The sequence below is a fragment of the Chaetodon auriga genome, chromosome 15 (assembly GCF_051107435.1).
Source record: "Chaetodon auriga isolate fChaAug3 chromosome 15, fChaAug3.hap1, whole genome shotgun sequence".
Classification (NCBI taxonomy): Eukaryota; Metazoa; Chordata; class Actinopteri; order Chaetodontiformes; family Chaetodontidae; genus Chaetodon; species Chaetodon auriga.
The window spans coordinates 1,351,857-1,378,459 of record NC_135088.1 but is presented as its reverse complement, the minus strand read 5'-3'; the positions used below and the strand labels follow the sequence as shown (position 1 = coordinate 1,378,459).

Sequence of the window (26,603 nt, the reverse complement as noted above, 5' to 3'; positions counted from 1 at the left end):
TGCAAAATCAAACTGCTGAAATCTTTCCATTTATACAATCTGTGCGTGCTTGCATTCCCCTTGTATTAGTGCTTAATGCTTTGTTTGACACTACAGGGGCAAATTTACTCAAATTCAGTAACTTTCCAGCTGCTGAGTAAATTGCACTTTGTCAAGTACTTTCTGTTGTACTGTGCTTCAAACATTAAACCACTGAAACAGCTTTACATGATGTGTTAGTGGATCAATAGAAACATCAAGTAAAGATCATTCTTTACTTTGAGACCTTTAGCTTTTAACTTTCAGTGCAGGGCAGCACTTTTACTTCCCATTAAATATTTGTCTACTGGGATGTTGCTTTTACTCAAGCAAAGGGTTTGAATACTTTCCAGTACTGACCCACAGCTTCTCTTGCAGTCATAGAAGCGGTTTAGTGGTACTGCAGCAGCACATGACTTCATCCTCACACACAGCAAACTAAATGCATGAACGTGTGGATGAACGTGGCTGTGACAGTGACCGAACCTCATTTCTGCCTCTGATGAAACTTCATCACAAAGCTGCTCCAAGAACCATAAAAACAATAACCGCTTCCAATTAGCCCACAGTAATTACTTAATAATCAGGAGATAATTGCACCACTTTGACTACTGTCACAATTTATTCATAACAGTAGGAGTGTGCGTGTGTGTGTGTGTGTGTGTGTGTGTGTGTGTGTGTGTATGTGTGTGTGTGTGTGTGTGTGTGTGTGTGTGTGTGTGTGTGTGTGTGTGTGTGTACGTCTATTTCTTTGGGGACTAAACGTCTCTGCAGTGTTTGAAGGTGAAAAGTGTGAGAAAGTGAGCACACTGCGCTGCCTCTCATTGGAGTTTAGATTTAGGACTTAGAACCAAGCTTAAACTAAACTAAAGCTAGTTTGATAGAGATGTGGTGGCTGTTTTTTTATTAACTGAAACAGGTTGAAATCAGTTGATAGGACTTGTTGGCACAGACTGATTAGATCGACGAGTGTCGCCCTGTCTTTGCAGCCATTCTCAGATCACCAACATTTAAAAACTGTACAGTACAACCAACCTTGGGTGTGTGTTAGTGTGTGTTTGTGAATCCAGTGGAGCTCGTGGCAGCTCGTGTACAATGCACACTCCTGTGTCTCTTATCCAGCACACTGAGCCCGCAGGCATGTGTTTTCACACGTCAGTCACCGCTGGTGTGAAGACCTTGATGCTGCAAGACCTTGATGCTGCGCCGCCATCGGCGTCCCAAGGCCACGCCGTCCATCCCAGATGAAGATGAAGTTAATGGGAAATCTATCGGCCTGTGACACTGACATGTGGCAGCCGCGGGCACAGGGAGCAGAGATGGAGTCTCTGAAAAGGCTCACAACACTGTAACCTTCTCCTGTTACTGGTCTCAGTTATTTAAAAAGATCATATAACATGTTTTGAGGTATAGCTGGTTCTTTATCAGGTACTGAAGGACACAGAAAGACAGAGGCCCCAGTTAAGAGTTGGGTGTTGACCGTGTCTTAGTCTAGTTAGCATGCTAACACTTTTTAATTAGTACAAAACCGTTAAAGTAGATGGGAATGCCATTGGTTTTGGGGGTATTTAGTACATACATAATATAACTCCTGGGCTGTGTCATTGGCTGTATATGTTGTATATGTTACAACATTATATTTCACAGTAACAAAAGTACTTTGTGTTTGTGAAAACTCTGTAGATGAGCTCACCAAAGTGGTTTTAAAAAGCTCGGTTCTCGCCGTCCACACTGCAACGCGAAGCCAGCCTTTTCGAAATTACACCTTAGAGAGCTTTTCCAAACAGCTCAGGTTTCGAGAGCAGTGGCTTAAAGTGGATGTAATACCCAAACAGAAAGAAAAAGATGGCTTTTCAAATTCATCCACATTAGTGTGGACAGCAGCTCCCTCTCTTACTACTTGTCCCCATTTTCTTTCTCAGCCTCCCACCTCCTAATGTTTTCATCCTCTCCTCCTCTGTCCTTTCTCTCTCTCTTCTTCCCTCCTCTTTACTCCACTTGCAGTCTTCATCTTTTGCCTCATTTACACTCCAACACACCATCAGGCTCATTTTCTCTTTGCCCTTATCTTGCTCTCTGCGCTTATCTATCTATTTTACCCGGTCTTATCTCTCCCTGACTTTATCAATACCCCCTCCTGCTCTCCTTTCTTTCATCTTTCATTCTCTGGTTCTCCCTCTCGTCCAAACCCCCCTCCCCCATCTGCATTCCCATCCCATTGATGGATGATATGGTGCTGTGTCGAGGGCCTCAGTCAGAGGAGCGGGGTTCGCTGTGGAGAGCAATCTCAAAGCCAATTCCGCTGATAGGCATCGCGGGGTGTTGCAACATGACGTCGCAGCTATCACCTGTGGAAGCAGAGAAAGAGAGCAGCGTCTCAGAGTGCTGCAGGTGCAGCTTCGCTCGGACTGTGGGACAGAAGGGAAAACTTTTTCTGTTGTAATCAAACAGATCAATTGAAAAATGTATTAGTTTGGAATTCGGCCACGTTGGCTGCTGGCTGCCACACGGGGCCAGCGGAGGCTGATTGAAAGAGCACTCAGTGTTGCAGGATTGGAGAGGGAATGGATTGCAGGAGACGCATTGTTGCCGCTCGACAGTGCTTCATTTTACTCTCCGAGTGCTTTTTGGCAAAGGGCTCGCAGGTGGCCAGAGCGCCCTTTATGTGTTCATTTGCATTTGAAACACTGACGCAGGTTTTGCTTGTAAATGAGAGAATAAACGAGAGAACAGCTTTCACTCGGTTGTGGTGTGTTTACCTGTGGCAAACACATCCCCTCTTTTACCCCTGAGCCACTCGTCATTATTTGCTGACATGTGCTGGAGGAGAAGTGTTTAAGCTGCCTGCAGGGTAAGATTAGCACAGGCTGTAATTTCAAATCTGGTAATCCGCAATGCTACATTATTTACAATTCCTATTTTCTGATTGTAATGTTGTCATGGTGTCTGACTTCAAATTGAATCCCCCAACAAAGAAGGTTGAAGGAAGTGGCACACAGCGGCCTGCGAGGACAGGTCTCGCATCTCGTGGCGCAAAGTAAAAATCCTCAACAACCTTACTAACTTCACCCAGAGTGAAACAAATTCATGAAAGCCTTTGTTTTGTCTCTTGCTGTGTCCCAGTTCAGGGGCTAGATTGTCTGAAGTCCCATTTCAAAGGCCCCTTCAAATGCAGCCAAGAAATGCAGCCTGATATGCCCTGGATTGGTAGGACTCAACTGGTGTGTCTTTGCAGTGTTCAGTGTCCCAAAATCAATTCTGGGTCAGTCGATGCGTCGAAGCCACTCTGTGCAGAAACTTATATGAAATATAATATCTTTCAGCAGCATTTTATTTGTAGAATGAAGAGACAATCCTGCTTGAAATTTGGTGCAGTTGGATGATTCTGCAAATTCCTGGAATACTTTCATTGATGGTGATGAATGTTTGCACATGACATCAAGTGAATGGTTAAGGTTAAGGAAAATTGTGTTGTTTATGGAAAAGGTCAGGCACCTAAAACACTTGGTTGTAATTGTGGTTAATAAGAACATCAGATCTTATGCTGCAGATCCTTGAGGGCAGGCAAACTGGCCTCCCGCATGAAAGCGTGACACACTGATTCACCACTCCTTCCTCTACACCCTGCACAGTCTGTATCACTCGGACAGAATGTGATTTCTAGGGACACTCGGCTGCTCCTGGTCTGCCGTGGAGGAGGAAGGATGACCAGGATGGGTTAAAGGCGGAAGACAAATTTCACCAGTGCATGGCGTGTGTGTGTGCATGTGCATCTGTGTGACAAATAAAGGGGATTGTCCCTCTGATTCTTCTGTGCAGCCTCTGTTGCTTTCAGCCCATTGATCTGCGTGTTCCCAGGTCAGATCAATGCGTCCACTGGGGGGAGTCAAAGTCAGAAATGATTCTGTGCACATGTATTAGGATAAGCTGGAAACTTTGTGTGATTGATCAATTTTAGTTGAACACCATGAAAAAAATTCATGTCAGGGTTGAAATGGAATAAATATAGACATTGAAACACAAGTCAGAGGGACATTAGAGACATAATCTGCACATGATAAGTACCTATACTGCTGATACATCACATAAAGGAATGATCCAATGACAATGCATAGGCCAAAAGAAAAACACAACATTCGGGTCAGGATTCACTTACTGTCAATCTGTGAGCCTTTTGCAGGAAACATGGATGCTCCATTAGTTTTGCTGTGCATAAGTTCAAACAGTCTCTTCGGTGAAGGAGAGGCAGCTTCAGACCAGATTTTAGTCCCTGTGAAGGACTCTGATGGCAGCGGGTCTGTTTGATACATCACAGATTTTATACTAGACGGAATTATCACTGCTGTCTTTTTATGTATTTCTGTTTTTAATTTATGAAATGTTCGTAGCATGGCCATGTGATTTGTGTAGAAAAGCCCCTCCAAAAAAGATAAGTTACAAAGCAGACATTTGACAGAAAAAATCCACCCACTTTCACAGTTTTAAAACAGCCTTTGGTAACGTGCCTTCTGTCATGGGCACATTTCACAGTTTGGGTTACTTTTCTTGTTTTTGCAGGTAACTGTCCAAACGCCCTAACGCCTGATCCCAGAATAACTCGCTCTGTGTAGGAGTAACCTTTAAACATGCAGAGGTGTGATTAGGTGTATGCAAAAAGTCTGACTGTCTGTAATATTTTTTTTTTTTTCGGAGAGCTCAGACGTCTATATTTGCTTTAGCCTCGGGTGGCGGCTTGATGCATATTGATGCAGACGTTCAATAATAGGCCGAGACCTCTACATTATTGACAGCAGCGACTCCGAGCTCTCTGAGGATGTTGGCTTCAGAAAAGGAGATGGAGGGAGAGGACAGGCAGAAAGAGAGAGAGAGAGAGGTGGTCTAGATAAAGAAACAGGGATGGATACAGATCCAGTGTTACATACATCAGCCCTTATATTTGCTGCTGCTCCTCGCCGCTCCTCTTCCTCCTCCTCGCTGCTGACCCCCCTCTGTCTAGGCTATAGCACACACAGCTGGGCAGAATGAATCCAGAGAATAACAGAGGGAACCAAAGGCACAAATGTTATTTACAAGACAGACGTTTTCTCCTGCACTCGTACACCCACAGACAGCCAGGTGAGCAGAGCAGCTAGAGATCCTCGTGGCTAGTAAACACACACATTCACACAGGCTGCATACACATTCACAAAGACACACACAGACAAACACAATAAATTCTCAATAACTATCAAACTAACAGAGTGGTGACAGTGGAGGCAATTCTGGTTTGAGTGTAGATCAATTTAGCCCTTGTTGCTGCAAATGCTGGAGAGAGAGAGAGAGAGAGAGAGAGAGAGAGAGAGAGAGAGAGAGAGGGATTAAGGTGGGGGGAGGGCCGAGGAGGAACTCGGGTATGTGTGCAATGAATTATGTCCAAATCTCTCACAGCTTCAGATGAGCAAGGAGAGAAAAGGAATCAAAGATTCAGGTCCAGCTAGCACCCCCTATAGGCAGCAGTGGTCATCACAGCCAACACACAACTCAAAATGAAATGTGTAAGTTTCATAGCCATGAGAACAATGGCAACAAAATGCAAGGATTTAAAACATTTTTAAAAACTTCAGTATACTTGACAAATCATGAAACAAAAAATCGACTTAAATTAAACGGTGACTGACAAGCTGTGCCTTAAAAAACGGTCCTGTGCTTGTCTTCTTCTTTGATTAGGAGAGAGATTCAGACTAAAATCTGGACGCTAATAGTGCAAAAATGTCCATGTTGGAGCCAATATGTGGGATACGCTTCATGTGCACCCAGTCAGTCTTTCAGTCTGAATCTATTTTTTGTTCTGTCTGCAAGTCCTCCCTTGCTGCACTTAAAATGAAACCACATTAGCTGGTTGTTCAAGTGCACGAATGTGTAAACACGACACCACGCCACATTAATACAGATGAAAGGCAGCACGCAGTCTATCAGGGTCAGCGTTGGAAAGAGAATGGATTCTGAACAGAATAGGCAGTTTAGAAAATGGATGGATGTAATTGCTCAGAAAATTGCAATCTACTGATTAGATTATGGCACACATCCAGTTACCAGTTTATCAGGTACATCTAGTTAAAATATTCATTGCAACGCGGCAGTCCTGCAGTGACTTCTATCTTCATGACGGTTAACGTGCTATATGTCGAGCTGTGTGGATTCAAATGTCTGGCCAGTTTTCAGGCTGCAGTTTGTGCTGCTATAGAAATGCATTGTGTCGTCCTGACAGATGTATCTCTTCAATGCTCTTCATCAGAAATTGTTATCTCAGTTTATTTCTCTGATAACTTAAGATCCAGACGCCTAATGACTAAAATCCTTCATCTGGAGAAAAGGTATCCTTATAAATGACAAAGATCTAAAAAAGTGATGTTGACTTGAAACAGTAAGAAAGAAGATGGCTGGACATGATTTAACGTCCAGTCATCTGGCCGAAAGCCGGCACTGCCTAAAACTGGCAAATGAGTGTACATGTTGTGTGAAAGACTTCCCTTTGTCCTGAGAGTGACACTCTGGAGTGTCAAAAATCAGACGGTTCATCCTCTGAGGAGCATTAATGTGCTGTTTATGTTCTGCACATTAGAATTAAACAGTGGGTGCTTTAGAGAACAAAACTGAGTGTGTTGTGAGAGATTTTGCAGTTAGAGATGTTTTTAAGTGCTGCAGGGACATAAATCTGCTCCACTTCTGACCTTCTCCTTGATGTAACGTTACAGCTCAATGATAGATCTATCATGAATATCCACAGCATACATTGGTTGCCTGAAGGCAGGTGACCTGATGGTGGGTGGAGGAAAGATCAGGGTGTCAGAAAAATACTTGAGAATCTTCCTCCAAAGGCCAATAATACTGTGTTTGTGCCAAATTTAATGGGAATCTGCTCCAACAGTCGCTGACATACATCAGCTTCTTCGACTAAAGGGCAAACATCAGTGGATTCTGCCATCCTGGGTAAAAATATGCATGTTGCATTTGTCTTTGTGACTGAGTAGTATTATTAAGTTGTTTTCACTATTATTGTCACGCTGATGACTGCCATCTGAATCATGTCACAATCTGTTATTTGTCATTTTGCTCCGACAGCAAGTTATTTTGAATTTCATTCCATTTGAATTGAAACCCCTTCCAGCTGCACTGAACTGACGGAGAAACGGGTGGAAGCAGGCGAAGAGAGGGATCGAAAGCAAAACAGGTGGCAGGACAGAGAGAAACAGGGGAAGAAATGGGGGGGGGGGGGAGTGAGAGAAGACAGACAGAGATGGAAAAAAGGGAAGAGATTGGGCAAGAGGAGTCTAAAATTGACAAATAGGATGATCAGCAAGGGAACTGAACAAGGTTGTGAATTTTAAGAAGATGAAAGGCAGCGGGTGAAGTGCAGGAAAGGAGGGAGAGGAGTAGAGGACAGGAGAGGGCAGAAGAGAGGTAAGGAGGCACACCTGAGTGTTCAGAGGCCTCTGTCCTGGTAAGAGCGGTCCTGAATTATTCATAGGTGCTCGCCTCGCCTCACTGTGCCGGCTGCAGCGCACTGCTCGCTGCAGAGAATAAAAAGAAAGAAAAAAGCATTTTGAGAAGAAAAGAAAGTGCAAACAGTGCAGCTGTGCTCAGTGTTTTGAGTCAAGTCTAATTGCAGTTTTTCAGTAAGATGAAGATCGTGATTTGACTGACGGATGCAGCTGGATTCGGATAAACAAAACGAATGGTGCGCTCGCACCCATCGCTATTATCTTACGTCCTTAGTTTTGTTCTCCTTCCCTCTTTTGCTAAATGCAGAATTTCTCCTTAGCTTTCACTGAAAAGAATCCCAAAAACATGAAGACATAACGAGTGACATTCTTTGCTGTGCTCAAAGGTGTCATTTCTCCTGTCATTACTGCATGTGGCGGCTGTGGGGGGCTGAGGCAAACAATCTGCTCCACTCTGCTCTGGCTCTGGTGCTGACTCATTCAAAGCCAGGCTGTGAGGAAAATTACCCCCTCATTCACTCATTCAATGCTCCCTATATATTAGACACACAATAGTTTACTCTACGGCGAGCAGCAAATTGAGATGTCGGGTCGAGCCGACCGCTGCCAGCCTGTGATGGTCTGCTCCCCTTAGCTGTGTCCTCGGTGGCTAAACTCCAGTGTGTCTGCACTGGAGACAGAGGGAAAGCTCGTCTTAATCTGTCTGTGTTCTGCTTCTGTGGTTTCTGCCTGAATCTTTGTGGTTTTATCAGCGGGATGCTTTTATTGTGAAGAAGTTACAGGAAATGCAATGTGTGTATCACAGAGTTTCATTAGCGAGCTGGAGCTGGAGAGAGCACTTCTTCTGTGGCTTGTCACTGTTCATGGCACAACCCCCTTACTATGGAAAACCCTGTTTGTCTCTGTCCACTGTGCTAGCCCGGTCTCTGGACTCGGCTGTGCATGTGTCTCTCTCCATGGTGCTGAAACAGGCCAAGTCAAGTCCTTTTGTGTCTCTCTCCAAGTCTTAAAACAATCAAACTAAGACTGTGTCCACAGTCGCTCCCCGGTTCACTGATTCGCTTGTCCTTATTCAAACAGCACTCGGTAGTTTACAGTGAGCAGTGAACTGAGCATTTGGCCACTTGTGTAGAGTAAGAGAATATAGTGTATTATTCAGTAAACTGCAGTTGTGGTCGAACTGCCTTTTTTTTTTTTTTTTTTTTTTTGGTCAGGAAGGCTCCTAACTGAGTGAAACGACGCAGAAGGATCTGAGTGGCAGCCACGATGAGAGCCGTTTGAACTGTCGAAATGCTGAAGAAAGGTGCTTCAGTGTGCTCTTCTTCATCCGAGAATACACTGGGCCATCCTTCATGAAAGGAAAGGAGATAATGCCATCCCATAATTCCTTGCGGCAGCAACAGTTAAAGCGACCACCGAGTCATTAACATGTGCGGCTGCACAATTATGTAGCATAGTGTGAGTGCAGTTGAATTCTCTGAGCATCGTCCTGAGTCCTCATGGATCCTCCTTCACATCTTTCCTTCACCTCGTGACTCTTTCCATCGAGGTCATGGAAAATGTCTCTCTCTGTGTCTCTCTCCATGGTGCTGAAACAGTCCAACTAAGTCTTCTTTCTGTCTTTGTGTGCAGAAATACGTCACCATACATCAAATGCTGCATTTTAAACTGCTGCTCGCACTGTACCAGCACGATTCTCACTGCCTCTGGATCGACTTTGTGAAACTCAGATTGTCAGCATCTCACCAAATATGAGTGTGTTTCAATAACAGGGATAGATGGACAGGCCGAGACAGAGTTTCTAATGCAGCTGAGTGTGGGGAAATGGTTCCAAATGCACCTTCATTTCACACACGTAATAACTTTTTATGAACAGTTTTATCCTGAATTGATTTTCATTTCTATCTGTGACACTCATCACAACAATTCTTATTTTCCTTTTCCTATCGTGCATTAAGTCATTTGCAGTTCTTTACTGGACCTGTTAGGAAATTGCTCTTAAATGTGAAAAAAGCATAAATGTCTCCCCTGATACAGTCTTATTATTCTATTACAAGACTAGTACTGCTGTCATTTCTGTCTTTCTAGTAGAACCAATTTAGGAGAGTATTTTGAGTGTCCACATGAGTTGAAATTCCGAAATTCAGTTCTTTGTAAGTGTGCATTACGACTTATCTCCACAGAGAAAAAGGTGTGTGAAATGGAGAGGCAGAGATACAGACTGGAGCACAACATCACTTTTCAGCTATTATGATCCTCTGCGATTATCCAGACCAAGATATGAACTAGCCAGCGGGAGGAACCACTGCCTGTACGCTGCACATTTCACTGAAGAGCGACCACATGGCTCCGTGGATACTGATTTCACTATAGTGTCTGTGAAGGCCTGTATTTAAGAATGTCCTGTTGAGGAAGTAGAGAAAATGTATGTCCTTTCTTACAGTTGATTTTCGTCATCAAAGTGCTGGGAATTGAGTTTAAATAACGTCTGCCGGCCTACTCTGACAGGCCTGCTGATTTCCACCTGGGGATAATTCACAATCGCAACACGTCCAGGACTCAGCCCCCCGTTGCCACAACAGTGGCAGAATTTTAATATGTTTTACACAGAGGGGGGAAGGATTACATGGAGGAGGCTTGAAAACAGTCCTCAGTTGCTTTGGGATTTCAAGAGGTCTTGATCTCCATTTGCTCGTCGGAACCCGAGGGATCAAAAAAAACGGCGGGAAAGCACAGAAAAAGTCTTTGCAGGAGAAGATCACATGAGCAGATAGCTGGCTTTTTTCTGTCTTCCTTTCTTTTCTATCACACTGCCGTCTCTTATCTTTGAAGCGATACAGTGATTTCATATAATATATATAATGGCTGGATGGAAAGTGAAGGGTCAGCCTTGCTAGTCGTGTCTGAATCAAAGCACCCTTGAGCCAGTCTCCTCTCACCAAATCTCCTCTTCTCATCACTGGTTAATATCCTTCAGTCTGAGACAATGGGAGCATCTGTAACACTGCTGCAATACCTTTGACTGACTGTGTTCTCTTGTTTTTTGTGAGGAAGGGAAGAAAAAAGCGATGCAAAACAATACAGAAAAGACAAAACCTTACTTTTTGGTGCCTTGACTGTATTTGATGAGGTAAAAGGAAGCATGTCTGTTTTGAATTTCATTCAGTGACCAGCTTGTCAGAAATCCACCTTCCTAGCCTCTGGGTTGTTGCTATGCTAATTTATTTACCCAATTTTATGAAAAATTATTCTATGCCTGCTGTCACCTTAAAATACTTCACTTAATTTACAAATACAGCATGCATAAACATTTGGTGTTTCGCTGTGTTTAAATAAGCTTGGCTTCCAGAGAGAGAAACTAAATTTATCCTTTGGGTCCCCAAAGTTAACAAGAATAAGAACAAAATATGGAAGGATTTATTTATTTATTGGTGAAGTTATAATTAAGCTGGTTTTGCCGTAAAGGGTCCAAAACAGAAATTCAGATCAGTCAGGTGAAGGAACTTTTGTGATCATCTATTTGTTAGTGTTATTTTGTCTCCACTGAGACGATTAACCTTTCAGTATTTTAATCCTCTTCTTATATGTGAATATTGTTCACATGGTGACCGTGATCGGATGCTTCTGTGATACACTGAATATACATCTTTACACTCTGAACAACATATTCTCATGTATTTGATCATAGAAATTAACATGAGTTGAAGTTCTATTCAAGTATGCAATGTGTACACCGTGTTTCCCAATAGATCCGTTTGTAATACTGACGCTGAAGTCAAGTATCAACCACTATCACTGCATTAAAAAAGATTAAAAGAGATTAGGGCAGCTGATCAACCAGGGAGGCAGCTAAATGAGTCAAATATGGTCTGTGTACGGTGCTCAGAGTTTGTACCTGGTAATCCGAGTGTGTAACAAAATCATCTCTCCTCACAGCATCAGGCGCGTGCGATATCGAGTTTAATTTCTCCCCACACAGCCATCGTGCTACGTGGATAAATAACAGGTGTTTGTGATCAAACTGCAGGTGTTAGAAATATGGCAGGTGTTGAATTCAGCCAGCAATTCATGTTCATGGCTCTGTAGCATATTGGCAGGAAATACATGAAGAGAATACTATGATGAGTCTTGGCTTGCCCACAACTGCTGTACTGACTCCTCGATGTTGACGATATTCAGTTATCACCTTGTATCTGCCAGTGACTGAGCCTGTGCCTTCAATGTCTATGTTTAATGAAGTCCATTCTTAACCTCGGAAACACATCTCTGATACACTCAAGGTTCACTTATAGGCTTTTTTTTTTATCATCACTTAAACAAAGTACAAAGCTTTGATCAGGTGACAAAAGGTGGTCTCATGCGATCAAGGAAACCATCTCTGAACAGAAACAGTAGTTACAGTCTCTCTTGTCCGACCACCTGGTGTGCCATAACCAAAGTTCCCATACTTAAGTGTAAGTAAGTGAACTTGTTTGTAGTTTGTGGATCAAAGTGTCAGGTATTCACGATGACAATGCATTAAGACCATCCATGCAGCAGCAGTCTGACAGACACATCAGTGATCGGTATTTGTTTACAAAATATGGTTGCATTTGTGTGGATTTCATGACCAGCTGATGTGTATTTGCTCTAAAAGCACAAGAGGAGAATGTGAAGTAATTGTAACTGTGTCTTTGTTCCTCACAGGACGGCATGGGCAACCTCAGAATAACAGAGAAGGGCCTGAAACTGGAAGGGGACTCTGAGTTCCTCAAACCCCTCTATGCCAAAGAAATCCAATCCAAACCAGTAAGTCACTCACACAGACACACTGCTGTCTTCATTTTGGACAGACACACATTTATATTGTGTAAGTTATTGTGATGTTGGGTTTTCTGTCTCCATTAGTATTTCGTTATTTAGCCAGTAATGCTTGCTGGGGTTTGAGTTTGACGTCTGTGCACTACGTTAGCCATGCTAACGATGCTAAGCTCATAACACTGCTCAAAATAAACAGCATGTCCTCTGACACCTAGCTTACAATTAAAGCTACGAGTCCTGGAATAATCAGCATCGTTACATTAGCAATGTGTTAGCGTCATGTGGCATTTCCCAAACTGATGCAAAACTGCCTTCAATTTAAGTGTAAATTACTTGGTAGGGGAAAAGACTGAGAAGTGTAACGCTGCATGAATGACAATGCTCGATATGAGGTGGGAGGGCGCAATGGTGTGAAGTGCCTAATGACTGTGAGTGTGACGGTGTGAATTTGAGTTCTTACACTGCGGAAGAATGTGAGACAATCCTGCTGGGACTCACACTGGAAGTATCAAACTACAAGTGCTTCCTCTAAACCTGCATTCACAACCTGTATTGATTGTATGGAGTGTCATCGTGTTGTTTTTATTGAGTGTTGCCGAGGCTTTCTAAACTCCCCTAATACAGATTCTGTGGAAGGAAACACACAATGTGTTCTCACAAGGGTAGCTGAAAACCATCCGTCCATTTTCTGCTGCACATTTGGCTCAGGTTGTAGTGCCAGCAGACTAAGCCGAGTAGTCCAAATGTACTGTTCTCCACCCACTCCTCCTGGGGGATCCTGAAGCGTCACCAGGTCAGAAAGGATATGTAGCCTGTCTTGTGTGCTGTGGGTCTAGCATTGTGTCTCCTCTCAGAAAACTGATTCTTTCGAGCTGAAGGGGCACTGGTTGTAGTCCAGGCTTGTCCTTGATGCCAAAGGCAGAGGCCAATAAAAGTCCCTTTAGCCACTTGTGCCTGATTCCACTGTGACATGTGGTCATTTCCCAGATCATGAGATTGGAATGTAGTGAGAGCTCAAACTCAGAGTTTTTGACAGCTACAGAGACGTTTACCTGCAAACTGTCTTGAATTATTCTGGTAACTTCACAGGCAAGACCGGATGTGGTGTAATTTAGCCAATCCACTCCAAGAAATGTCACATCTTAGCCAGACCAAAGCATATTTTATCACGTCATAACAAGGCGTTTCATGTTGAGTCGCATCAGTAGGAGAAACAATAAAAGAAATGTTGTTTTGACAAGACGAGACATGTGGTTGTCTGTCATTTTGATGCCATTACATATTTCATGCCATGTCACATCAACTGTCACAACAAATCAAGAAAGACAAGGCGAGATGTGTTTGTTGTGTGGTAAAATAAGAGGAGGCGATTCCAGTCCTGTCCTGCCATAACAAGATGTTTTGCGTCATTTCATGTCATAACAAGAGACGAGATGTGTTATGTACTTTCATTTCATTTCCTGTCCTGTCAAGACAAGAAGATGTGACACGACATCATGACAAGCACCATATGGCCCCGTCATCGCACCTGTTTCAGACCAGGTGGTCTTGCTGGCAGTGTTTGCTTTCTCGTGCTGCTCTGCTCCGAGCCACAACTACAGCGTCAGTTTTATTTCAGGAAATATTTGGTGTTTACCAATTCAAATGCAAAGCCCGTCTGAGGTCCCCCGGTATGTTCTGTTTACGAAATTAACATTCTGATGTGCTTCCCGCTGTCCTTATAACAACCACGGGAGGAGTATCCAAGCCTAGAGATGCCAGAGAAACGAAGAGATGGGCACGATAAAATGATAGGCACTCTCTCCCTCTGTCTCGTCTACTCTAGCAGTAATAATAGCTGTGTGCAGGTAGTGGACGGATGGCTTGATAATGCAAGAGAACAGCGCGCTTTATCTCTGCTGTCTAGGACCCTACGCAAGCTGAGAGGGAGGATGAACAATGGAGATGGAGCTGGGAGAGCAGAGAGGAGCATAAGAGAGTGAGGTTGCAGGAGAGAGCAGAGTCAGGATGGACATGGATATGAAGAATGACAGAGAAGAAGAAGCAGTAATAGAAGCGGGAACGGCGAGACAGATGGAGGAGGACCGAATTAGAACGAGAGAGACGGGAAGGCAGCGAGCATGATTTGACAGGCGGCACACGCAGGAGGCGGCCAAGTTCAACACCGACTCAAAACAAGCACAACATGCTCACAGTGTGATCCTATGGTACAGTAAAATATTCATGTCGAGGAATGGCGTCCCGATTTCACCAAACGGCGGCAGAGGCAGCTCTGAATGACTGCAGATTTCATGTGCATTTCTTTGGCAGGGTTTGTTGGTGCAAGCATGAACAGCTATCATGAACATATTCTACAAGATAAACACAGACTGATATAATCAAGATGTCGAGGAAACTGAAGAAGCCTGGAGGCTTATAAAATAAAAACACGTGGTGGTGCCAGGCCAGCGCTGAAAAAGACAAGGATTTCTTCTAATACTGCAAAATCTCAGCCCAGTTGCCAGAATAGATGCTGGCATTGTTCGCTCCTGCACACCAAGGATGTGATGAAACATTTCTGTGTGTTTTCAGTTTGATATTGTGAAAATGCTGTGCTTAGGATGTGGTTAGGTTTAGACACAAAAACCACTTAGTTAGTTTTAACCCTAACCCTAACATCTCATCAACAAGCTTGAACAGTGTTCTGCTGCTTGGCAGTCATCTCACCGAGCTGTCACACCACCACCTCCTCCACCTGACGAACAACAACACCTGAACAACATCACTTTGATACACATTGTAGAAACATTGATATGATATGTATTGTTTTGACTGGACTGAATTTAAATATTTGCCTGAAAATGCTGGAAGAAGAGGATGGACAGTGTAGGATGGAGATGAACATGAGACTCAGATTGGAAAAATGAAAGGGGAAATAGGAAGTAAGAGGGGAGACAAGATACAAAAGACCGGAGCAGAGGGATAAATAAACAGAAGAGAGGGCAGAGAGAGGGATAGATGGCAGGTAGCTTTAGCAGAGGAGGTGAGAGGAATAGTAATACCATGAGGAGGTGCTGGGAAAAGGCAATTGGTCAGTCCGGGAGAGGATAGACAGACAGATAAAAAAATAATAAACCAAGGAAGACCCCTGCTGTGCAGTGCAGCTCCTCTTCTGTTCGTATTATTGCAGTCTGCTCTCCATGTACCACCCAATACCTCCTGCATTTGTCTCTTTCCTATTTAGTCTTCTATCCATGTCTCCTCTGTCTCTTGTCTCTTGTTTTTTAGCTCTCAATCTTTCTCTGAGTTTGGCTTTGTTCATTTCAAGTGAATTGAGACATTGTTACCAGAAAAATATAGAAAAGCGCTTCCTAAACATCCTCAGATCAGTTTCAGAAGGCGACCATGACAATCTCCTATCAGATTAGCATAGAGATCAATCACATGCCTTAAGGTTGCTCTTACCAATATTTCTATATGAACAAAGTTAGCAACTAGTCAGTGAACAGAGTGAAGCATTTAGCTACAAAAGAACCAGATATTTCCCCCAGTAGGAGACCAAAACAGAGCTAAAAGGTGGGGTGGATATTGGTGAGTTGAGTGCTGTATCAACTCAAACGGTGACAGATGTGCTTCTGCTGCCTCCAAGTGGTCAAAAAATGCAGGTTTTGAAAATACCTGAATCAGTGACCTCACACTTGCTGGATATCTTGTATTGGCTAGCTTAATGATAGCACATGTATTCCTTCTGAACTTGATGCGAGTCATGATTGTGTCCATTTTGGATGGTGTGATGTCTTAAAACTGTGTCTGAAAGAACACACAATCGACAAAATCCTCACATATGACCATCCAGGAGCAGCAAAGTTCTGTGATTTACTTGATAAATGAACTTACTTTAAAATAAGTGAGCAATCCGTTCATTCAGTTATCATCTAACCATCTGCCACTACTCACAACCCCAATCCTGACATCCATCCTGCTATAATACCTGCACACTTCAGCAAAAAGTGAGCCCGGGTACTAAACTGCAGATTTATTTTGATAAGACCAGGCTGAATAGCTGAAAGAGCCAGTGTGTTGCTCCCTAAAATTGGTCCTTTGGCTCAACTTACTGAGGTTTAATTCAACCAGTTAGTTTTTCATCGCCTTTGGAGCAGCTCTGAATCCAAGAAATATTTCTATAACCAACTCCAATGCACACGTCTTTCTCCCAGTCCTTTGCCTAACCCCTCTCTTTTCTCCCTCCCTGCTTATTCCTCTCTGTGTGAGAGGCACCCTGCTGGGAGTAATATGGTCTGTTGCATTAGTAACGAAGAAAAGAGGGAGACGGAGTGGATCAGAGGCACCACACAACAACAACCTTAACACATGTACTGTACACAAACAGCCCCGGAGGACTGCTGCAGTAGCCTCTCTGAGGCATTTTCAGAAACTGTGGAGGGGAAAAAAGTGTGCCGAGAGATGGAGCGATAAGCTGGCTGCTCACTGTACTCTGTGGGTGTGGTGGTGGAGGAGAAAAACATTTTGTATATTGCCTGAGCTCATTAGCATATTATAGACTCACCGTTTTCACTGTATTTGTCTTCAGGTGGACGTTTGAAGTGCAGCACTTCAATAGTGAAGATCCTGGGTTGGAGTCCAGAGGTTTGGGAAAGATTGTTTGGTTAAATTTTGATAAAGATGCTTCAGTGCAACTGCAGGAATACACATTAGACAAATTCAGTGTCACTGAATCTTTATGCATGTTCATAAGGAGAGAAAGTGTAATCCAGGTGGCACCGAGTTTGCTGCTATTGCAAATTATAAAAGCATATAAAAGGGATTTCAAGCTCACCCTTACATGCAGGAGAGGGGGTCTGAGTAGAATCACTGCTAGATGTCGCTGAAAGGCACCAGATGAGGTGAATAATTGGATGAATGAATGGGCTGACTGATATTGGTCCTCGTGAAGCTGCTCCCTGCGTGCTGCACTGTCCACAGATTAGATGCATGTTTCATCTTTTGCCTGTTATTGACGTCAGCACAGCTGCAGGTCATGAGAGCTAATGAGTGAGCGGCGACTCCTCAGCATGCTGTCTTCAGCTAAAGGCCTCCTTACACTGCACAATTTTTGGCCGTTGCAGGCAAAGGTTGAGGTTAAGATCGCACTGTGAGACGATGCCTCGGCCAAAGTATATGAGTAGATAACACTTCCAACTTCCCCAAAAACTGCCCCAAGCCTGTGGGAAAAGCTTGTTACTATTTCCTTATTAAGACTGTACTGCAAGAATGAAAACTTCATACAAATCTCATAATCTGACAGCCTGAAAACTGATTTCATGCCATCTGTCACAGAGCACGACCAAGATTTTATTAGACCGATCTCATGCAGTTGGGCCCATGTGATGAACCTGTAAGATCATTGTTATTACAGAGTATGGAAACTCATTCTTAAGTCTTTTTCTGAGAACAAGTGAAACCAAAATGTGACTTAAAGATTTTCGCCATGATGTTTTCACAGCTTTGTTTCATAATTTTAACATATAAGTGACTTTAGAGTGAGAAGTGTGTTTCTTGGTTGTGGCAGTGTGTTAATGTGCCGTGTGCTGCCGCTCAGAGCCTCCGTCTGAACACGCTCAGTTCTTCTGTTTCCTTCTCGTGTTCAGGCAGCTTGTCAATCCCAGCACAGTCGCACTGCTTTGTGTCATTTCTGGCCCTACTGTGCAGTTTGTCAGAAGCTGTTTTAAGGAAGTTTTAGTTGGATCTCAGTTGGGTGTCTTTCATCAACTCTGTTCCTCAGGAGCGCTTCTAAAGCTGGACTCTGTGTGTTTGTACGTTAGTGTTAGACAACGCGTGCTTGGACGAGATGAAACCCAGAGACATGGAACAATGACAAGATTAGACCAAAACTAATATTGAATGTTTGAGAACAATGATTGAGAATCACTTCAAATTTACAGAAAACATTGCATCTTTTAGAGCCTGCAGGGGTTGTTTCTCTGGAGGTAAATGACAACGGCGACAGTACTTTGGACATGGAGTGTAAGAAACCAGTTAATTTTTTTAGATGTTTAATTGTAGAAAGAAAACACACACACACACACACACACACACACACACCTCAGCCCGAGTGCCTCGACAGACAGAGTGCACTTGTCAAACCTGAGATGCTCAAATAACTCCACGGTAAATATTAATATAATTACGAGCACCGCACCGCCTTCTGTGTATCGACTGCTTCAAACTTCTTGTTAGTTTTACAGTCAGTTCACACCGCATTGTTATTGTAATAACTTCTTGCTTGCATATCATGCATTTGGTGTATTTACTGTGAGAACTTCAATAAGTTTGGCAAGAGCCATAATGTTATCAGTAATATACACACAAGGCATATCCCCTCCGCGGCTGCGAGCGCAGCACAATGGTCAGGCCGTTATCTCTAATTAAGAAGTTGACTGAGGCATGAAGATTAGTTGGGCACAGAAAGAGCAGAGTGTCCGACGTGATCAGCATTACAGAGGTGCAGAGCACTCTGGGAAATAGAAGTTATCAAACGGAGCAGGAGGCTGAAGTCTGTGCTCGGACACTTCTGGTGTGTGTGTGTGTGTGTGTGTGTGTGTGTGTGTGTGTGTGTGTGTGTGTGTGTGTGTGTTCTCTCTACATTTCTATGCAGGTTTCTGTGTGTGGATGTGCATTTGTACGTTTTTAGTGTTACAGCTGGCTCAGCTTGCATAAGGTGAACCTCCAAGTCAGCACAGGTGCAGGCCAGTCAGGTGATCCGTCTCCAGGAAACACATGATGTAACAGATTGTGGACATAAAAGACAATGAGACTAACGGTGCAGCAGCACAGCGGTGCTTTGAGCTAAACGCTAACTCTGGCATGCTAACACGATCACAATGGCAATGCTGACGATGCTGATGTTATGCTAAATGAATAAAACTGACTTGTCTTCAGCAGGTGACTTTTCTTTGTCCTTAACAACCACAAACAATAAATGATGTCGTCCGTGTCTCCGCAGGGCCGCCCGCTGTTCCTGCAGTCGTCCAGAAACGTGTCGGTCAATATCGTCAACAGCAACAACCAGCTGCTCACACAGCTTGTAACAGGTGAGACGCAGCAGGAGAAACACGAACGCTTTCATGTGCTTTGTTGATGTTTTCTTTTGATATGATACATGTTCATTTTTCAAAAAGACATCAGACCTGACAACGCTGACGACATCGGCTGCAACACACACACACACGACATGCAAGTTTTATGTGTTCCACTCGTCAGTGAAGAGAGTCCTCCTTGGACAAATTTCACATTTTACATGCTTTATCGGATGCCTTATTGCTGGTTGGAACATATGTTTTAAAGTAAGATGAGGCTCCATAGGGTTATTGGCATCATTGATCATGATTGTTTCATTTGAGGCTGTTGTGTATTGATGATGCAGCAATGAAGTGAAGATGATGAAGAAGTTCTCCGCCGATACTGTCTTGTTCATAACGGTTTATTGAAGCAAGTACAGCATCTCAGACAGCATGCGATGTCTGGGTGGTTTCAGCCAATAGAAGCAACACACACATACAGCATTTCAGACATGCATTATATAGGGGAGTTGTGTTGACACAGCTAAATACAGAAAGGTTTGAAAAGACCTACTATGGTCATGGCAGAGCATACACTGCACAAAAGGAGAGGGCCTAATATAATCATGGCCTCTCCATCTTTAGGTTAAAGGTATTTACGAGCGACAAGAATCTCCAAGCTCTGGGGGAAGGGATGCCCTAATAAGCAGAGCATATACTACAAGGCCTAACTGTCCACTATTTCACATTAGATGAGGATTGGAGAAAAATCTGACTTTTTTTGGATCATATATGTTATTTCCCATAATCGTGGGAACCTCTGGGGGGTCTGGGCTTTCGATCCCAGCTCTACATGTCAGGAGTCATTGTCTCATTCCCAGGATTAAACATCAGCACATCATAAATTCTTCCTCTCTTCCCCTTAATGGTGCCAGCAGAGGCCTCAGCCGCTCCACTGTATCTCAGTGATCGCGCTCTTCTTCACATTCACCCATTGTCTGCCTGTCACACTCTAATAGAGTTGGCAGGGCTCTGTGAATGGAAATCGCTTTGTGTAAACATGCGCGGGAAGTGTCTCTCACGTTAAAAAGTGCGCTGACATTTGCCTTCTGGGTCTGAAGAGGAGGAAGACGAAGTCTGCTCGGATGTTTCTCTTGGATGACTAAGCGGAGTTCGTGCACGGGGAGGAACTTCACATCCCAGATGGAGAGTGACAGAATCAATTGCGCGCGTGTCAATCAGTCACCCCCCCGACGCCGAGTGTTTTCTGCCACCGCCTGAGACAAAGCAATTTGAGTTGGAGGGAGTTGTCTACATTTTCTACTTGTTGTTTGTCATGACACAATTCACACTTTTGGCAGCTGGATTCTGAGCGTTTTCTCAGGTTTCCTGCACACTTTCAGTGAGACGTGTTTGTACACTCGCTGTTTGCTGCGGTGAAACCTCGTTCACCTGCAGGTCACATCTGGACGATATCCTTTCTGAACGCTTCATCACAAACTGTTTCAAGTCTGTTGCTTCTTTGTTCTTTCAATGTTTCTGATGCTAATGTGTTTCTGGAGTCAGAAGTGGTGACTGACAACTTTTTTGGGAGACATGAGAGAGGTGACATCAAAGCAGGTGCTCAAACATTTGCAGTGCTGATGTTTCCAAAGCAGGAGGAGCAGCAGCTAAACCTGCATATCCTGCTTTAAAGCTGCTGTCAGTAGACCTTTAGGTGTGTGGACACACATTTCTGCTTTACATAATGAACAAGTTGCACAAATAATAGAGTCTCATTTGCAGATTAGTGAATTCTTTTCATGGTTACATTATGGACTATGATCAGAGACGTGTCTTTCAGTGAAAGAACGAGCTGGAGTCCCAGGGAGGTGGTCAGGGGTCCTGTCCACATGGTGGCATTTTGGTTAAGGTTAGGGAAAGATTGTGATTGCTGCTGACTTTTTCTGTATTAAAGCAGACCACGATCTTTCCCGAAGATTAAAATCCAAGGGCAGCCGGTGCCTACACATAATCTTGAAAAAGTTGAATAATGCTGCAGTGTGGATGGATAGTACATTACAAGATTGTCTGTTTTGGACACAGAATGAAATACAGTGAACATTTCACCGATATTCAGTATCAACATTTTTGTGATTTGCCAGGTACATGAATTAGCAACATTTCCTCATTATGTTAATAGAAAATATAATTCAATTTGTTTCCCTCAAAGTGTATTTGCTGCTTTCTTAAATGTCAGGACAAATACATGGAGTCTGTTCTATTCCTGACCAAATACGATTGTAACTCTGCGCTATTGTACAACCGAGCATCTCACCTGGTGTCCTGCCTGTGTATTATGGTCTTCTTCAGGTGTAATGAGACTTTAAGCAGAACATGTGGTTGTTTAATTTTCAGCCGTCTCATGAATGAGAACAGAATTCATAAACAGCGTGAAAGGTTTGGTTTCAACGTAATGATCAAGTATTCTTCTGCTCAAGTCAGCAAGTCCTGCAGGACACCTTGAACGTCTTCCACCTGGTTGCATTTCAGATGTTCAAATACTGAGGTAATTCAGTAGGAAATCAGCTCCAGCCGCTCCTCTTTGATGTCGTCTCTCTTTGTGTGTGTGTGTGTGTGTGTGTGTGGTTTAGGATCCAGTGGATTTAAAGCACGAGGCAAGATGTTTGAAGTCAAATCCACCTCTGGGAAGCTTCTCTTCTCCGCCGACGAGCAGGAAGTGGTGGTGGGCGCCGAGAGGCTCCGAGTGATGGGTGAGTGACCGGCTGACGTGGACCAAAACTGACCGGCTGTCAGGATCCCGAGAGTGAAACCAGAGCAGCCACTGAGTGCTGATCGTACAGAGGACCTTTGTCTCTATGACTTTAGGTCTTGTTTTGTTGTAGTTGGTTTTGCTGTTGGCGCCAAGAAGTGGAAGCTGCTTCCTGCTTTTGGAAAAGCTTGCCTTTTGAAGAGTTTGAAAGCTGCACCTTAATCTTTTGGAGTGAAAATATATATTTGACTATGACTCAGATTTGCTCATTAAACCAACTGGAAACTGTCACTTCACCCTCAGATTTGCAACTGGAAACATACATACCACACTCACGCACACGCACACACGCATGCAAGCAACGCACGCATGCGCGCACACACACACACACACAGTGTAACTGAGCTGACGTTATGTGTCAAACTGTGACACAATAAATGCAAGGTAGAATAATGTAACGCTTACATGCTTAATATTAGCATCATAAGCAGTCAGCGGAGAGGAGAGCAGGGCTCAGATCAGTGCTGTTAGCACTCGTGTATGAGAGGAGTAAGATGACAACTAGCAAGAGAGGATGAGGAAGATTTCTTTAAGCTTTTTTTGTAGATATCAAAGGCTCGGTGAAGAGACTGATGGTGGAGAGCTCGTATTTGTCAACAGGCCTCGGGGGGGAGAAGGTGTCATGTCGCCCTTACACAAATGAGTTTTGTGCTCATGACAGGAGATAAGAAGTGACAGAGCTGTTCTCACGGCAGCGGCCAGTCGGCCTCTCAGTGGCTCCGCCGCGACAGATGATTTCCTGTGAGAGCAGAGGGGTGTAGCTGAGGATAGTGAAGGCAAAATTAGTTCCCAAAACATGAATGCAAGCATGAACAAAGCATCTGCATACAATGAAAGCAGCAACGGAGAAGATCATCCGGTAGATTCACTGCAAAGTCTGATGGGAAATGTAGCGCGCCCGCAGGAAGTGACAGACTTAAGCTTAGTGTTGACTTCCCTTTTCTTTCATAGTGGCCTGAATACAGATGCAAAACTCTTTTTGAGGTAATGTCTTGGACTTGAGAAGCCGATCCCTGACATGCTTGGCATCCGAGAGGCTTATATCGTGAGGACACTGTTGCTGGGTGATAACAAAAAGACCCCAGGGAGACGAGTGACCACTTTGTGGAAGCTAATGGGATCCATTAAAGAATAAAGGACTGTGCCTTGGTTCCCTCTTTGAAGAATGGATGAACATAATTGCCTATGATGTGATGTTTGTTAAGTGAAGACAGTAGTTTTACTCCTAAAAGACTGAAAGTATTTCCAGGCTCTGAGCTCCAAGCATTTTATTGTATCCACATTTATTTATCATGTAAATATTTAATGGATTTCTGACAGCAGATGACTAAAAGTAAATAAGGTTGCAGTAAGAGACCTCGGCTACCCTCAGAAAGTTACACTGGAGAGAATGAATTTGAACTGGATTTCTATTCTTCTGCACTTAATGCAGAGAGATGGGCTTCCAAACGTGACAAATACCATAAAATCACTTATTTACAGACTCTGTGTTAATTAGGTTTAAAGAAATCAGCTGCCCATGCTGCACAAGGACAGATTTCATCTGGGTTTATTTCTCAGATTTTGTTCACTCACTCGTACAGTCGGATAATTAGGATTGAACTAAAATAACTTGCAGTCAGCATCATTAACATTAAAGAGTTACAGAATCCGCATGATAGACACACATGTTCTCTGAAGTTGTGATGCCTTTGAGTCCCAGTTCGTCTCCTTTTTAGTTTTTCATTTTCTTACATCCTCTCCCTTCATTCCTTCCTTTCCTCCTTCCTGCTTAAAAACATCTTTTCTTTCTCCCGTTCCTGCTTCCTCTCTAACATCATCCACCATTATGCTTCCATCTGCCATCATTCACCATCACTCATCCATCCGCCCACCCGTTCATCAGTTCATCCATTCAGTCTCATTAATAGATAAACAGATATTAGAAGTTTTCCCCTCTTGACTGGGCCGCACTTAAGAGCTCCCATGGGTGTGCTCCCTCCCTCTGACTTTCCCTCTCTCTGACACACACCTTTCAGAGCCCTCTGTGTGAGCAATTACTCTTCATCCTCATCTACATTCATTTACATCCTTTGCAGCCTCACTGAGTCAGAGTTCATTACTGTCATCCACCTCAGCAAAGTGCTCCTCTTAACAGAGGGAGACACAGATGGAGGGTGGAGATGGAGGGCGGGGAGGCACGAGGAAGGACAGGTAGCATTGTGAGTTGTTTAATAGAGGGGAGTTGTTTTTTGACGCTGAATTTATTTCAAAGTCAAAACTACAAGAATCTTCACCTGTCACTGCCTATTTAAAGGCATCAAACTTTAATATCCGCAAATCCTGACATCAGTAAACACAACAAGCTTATGTTTGCCGAACCCACTGCTGTGATCGCTGTTGCCTGACGTTCACGCATGCAGTGTGGCGTCTCTTTGATTTCCAGCTTGAAACTGGAAAAGATCTGCAGCAGCAAGAGTGTTCAGAAGATTCTTTGGAAGTCTGAGCAGAAAAGGAGGAGCAGAGGGAGCTTTACACACAGGACCAAACAAGTGTTGATACACAGACAAGCAATTATATATTTGAACTGACTGTTACTGCCTATTGTTGGAGCTTTACCATTAAAGGCGTTAAAGCTATGAGGTTCGTCCTGAAGGAAGCGCTGGAGGCCGTTTGGTCTTTACTTTTAATAGGTTTTTTCCTCAGAGCCTTGAATGAACGTGTAAGCAAATTTCATGGGCTCATGACTATAACACATTAAAGCTGTAACGTTATCTGAGGGGACACTGAAGCAAAGCTCAAAATGTCCCATGGGGAGCAGTTATCCAGTAAATCTTGACTCTCATAAGATATATAGTGAGTGATGGAGTTAAAGCTGTAAAGTTTATCCTGATTGGGGTGCTAACAGAAAGGCCCAGGCATCACCAAAATGATTAGGAGACAGGAAGGAAACATGTTCAGAAGGATGCTGCACTTGTTTAGAGACAGAAAATGTCCCTGTCAGGCTTGTCTCTGTTGAACTGGGACTCACACACTGTACTGGGATCACACACTGTACAATAACAGACTTTGTGATGTTTGAGCCACTGAATTCCACACTGGCTGCAGGTTTGTCTGTTCTAACTCTTCTTTCAATTCATGCAACCCAAGAGCCAATCACACAAATCATGCACACAGGTTGAGTCCTCTGGAGACAGACAAGGGAAAAATCTGCATTGAGTTCAGTCTCTTACAGCACTTCAGTCACCTGCGGTGAGAACAGTAGAACAAGCCACTGGGAGAAGGTGCAGGGAGGGAGTCAGAGCAGAAACACAGAGGGAGAGGAAGCCAATGATTTGCCAGTTACTCCATTTATCGCCACAGCCGTTTGATGAGGCCGCTCAGGGCTACGAGGCTAATCAAACACCTTGGCAACCGCTGCCTCAGCAGGCAGAGATGGCCCCTCAAGTTCCCAAAAGGCTTCTGTTCCACTAAAAGTTTCTATGAGTGGCTCCTGAGCGTGTATTCATGATTATTTTATTAAAGTGTTTCTGCGTGTGTCTTCGTCTTTGAGCCTTCTTCTCTAAGTAGCTGCTGCAGGTCTTTGTTTGAAGATTTCAATACAGCTGCCAAAAAGATGCATGAACCTCAGCACCGTCCTCAAATTTATCAGTTTAATTTGTCTTAATAACACACAAGAATTTAGCCGTGTGTTCTTGTGTATAGTATAAATGCAGTGTTTTAATAACATTATCATCCACATTTCTGAATATTTGTACAATTCGGTGTGAATGCAGTTGAATGGTGTCTGCATCACATCTTCCAGACAGGCGATCCCCTGCGGCTGTGTGTGAATAATGACTGTTGTCTCTCAGAGGCAACGCGGCAAATAGCTTGTTGTTGTAGCACCATAAAACCTCTTAGAGGGGAGGTCAAGACGGTGTTTTTGACATTGGAGACGGCACTTTGAATCCTGGCTGCAACCAGCAGTCAGAGTTAATATCGTTTCATCATGACTACCAGCTTTCTCATTTTAAACTTAAACACACCTCATATGAAGTGTGATGGGTCAGTCTCGAAGACGCTGCAGTCTTAGTTTCCCTGTAGGTGCAGGTGTGGCTCTTAAAGTACACAACAAATTTTGCTGTCAGGCACCAAAGATTTGAGTATAATTTGTGTTAACTGCATGCTCTGTGCATGCGTTTGTCTGTGCATGCGATCCTGTCTGTCCAACACACCCGAGTGCCGATCACACCTGCTGTCTGTTGTCTCGTCCCTTTGACGTAAGAAGGGACTGTGGAGGCTTATAAAGCTGCCACATGTCATTACAAAGCCCATCCTTCCTTCTCTTCCAATAAAATACGTAATTAGACCCTGCATATGATTTTAATTGGCCCAACTGAGGTCATTGGAAATCCATGATACTGCTATCATTGGCTTCATTACAGCTATTTACAGTCCAGTCAGACACACTGACTGGCTCCCAGCACAGGCAGT

General features: G+C 43.6%; 1 protein-coding gene across 3 annotated transcripts in view; it reads left to right on the top strand.

Annotated features, from left to right (window-relative positions):
- Positions 1 to 26,603, top strand: part of sgcd (sarcoglycan, delta (dystrophin-associated glycoprotein)) — a 264,844-nt gene that overhangs the window by 188,323 nt on the left and 49,918 nt on the right. For all 3 annotated transcript variants that reach the window (XM_076750476.1, XM_076750477.1, XM_076750475.1), the window contains 3 exons: positions 12,186 to 12,287; positions 19,282 to 19,369; positions 21,970 to 22,089. In XM_076750476.1, the coding sequence (XP_076606591.1) occupies positions 12,186 to 12,287; positions 19,282 to 19,369; positions 21,970 to 22,089 (310 nt within the window). The remainder of the gene's footprint in view (positions 1 to 12,185; positions 12,288 to 19,281; positions 19,370 to 21,969; positions 22,090 to 26,603) is intronic.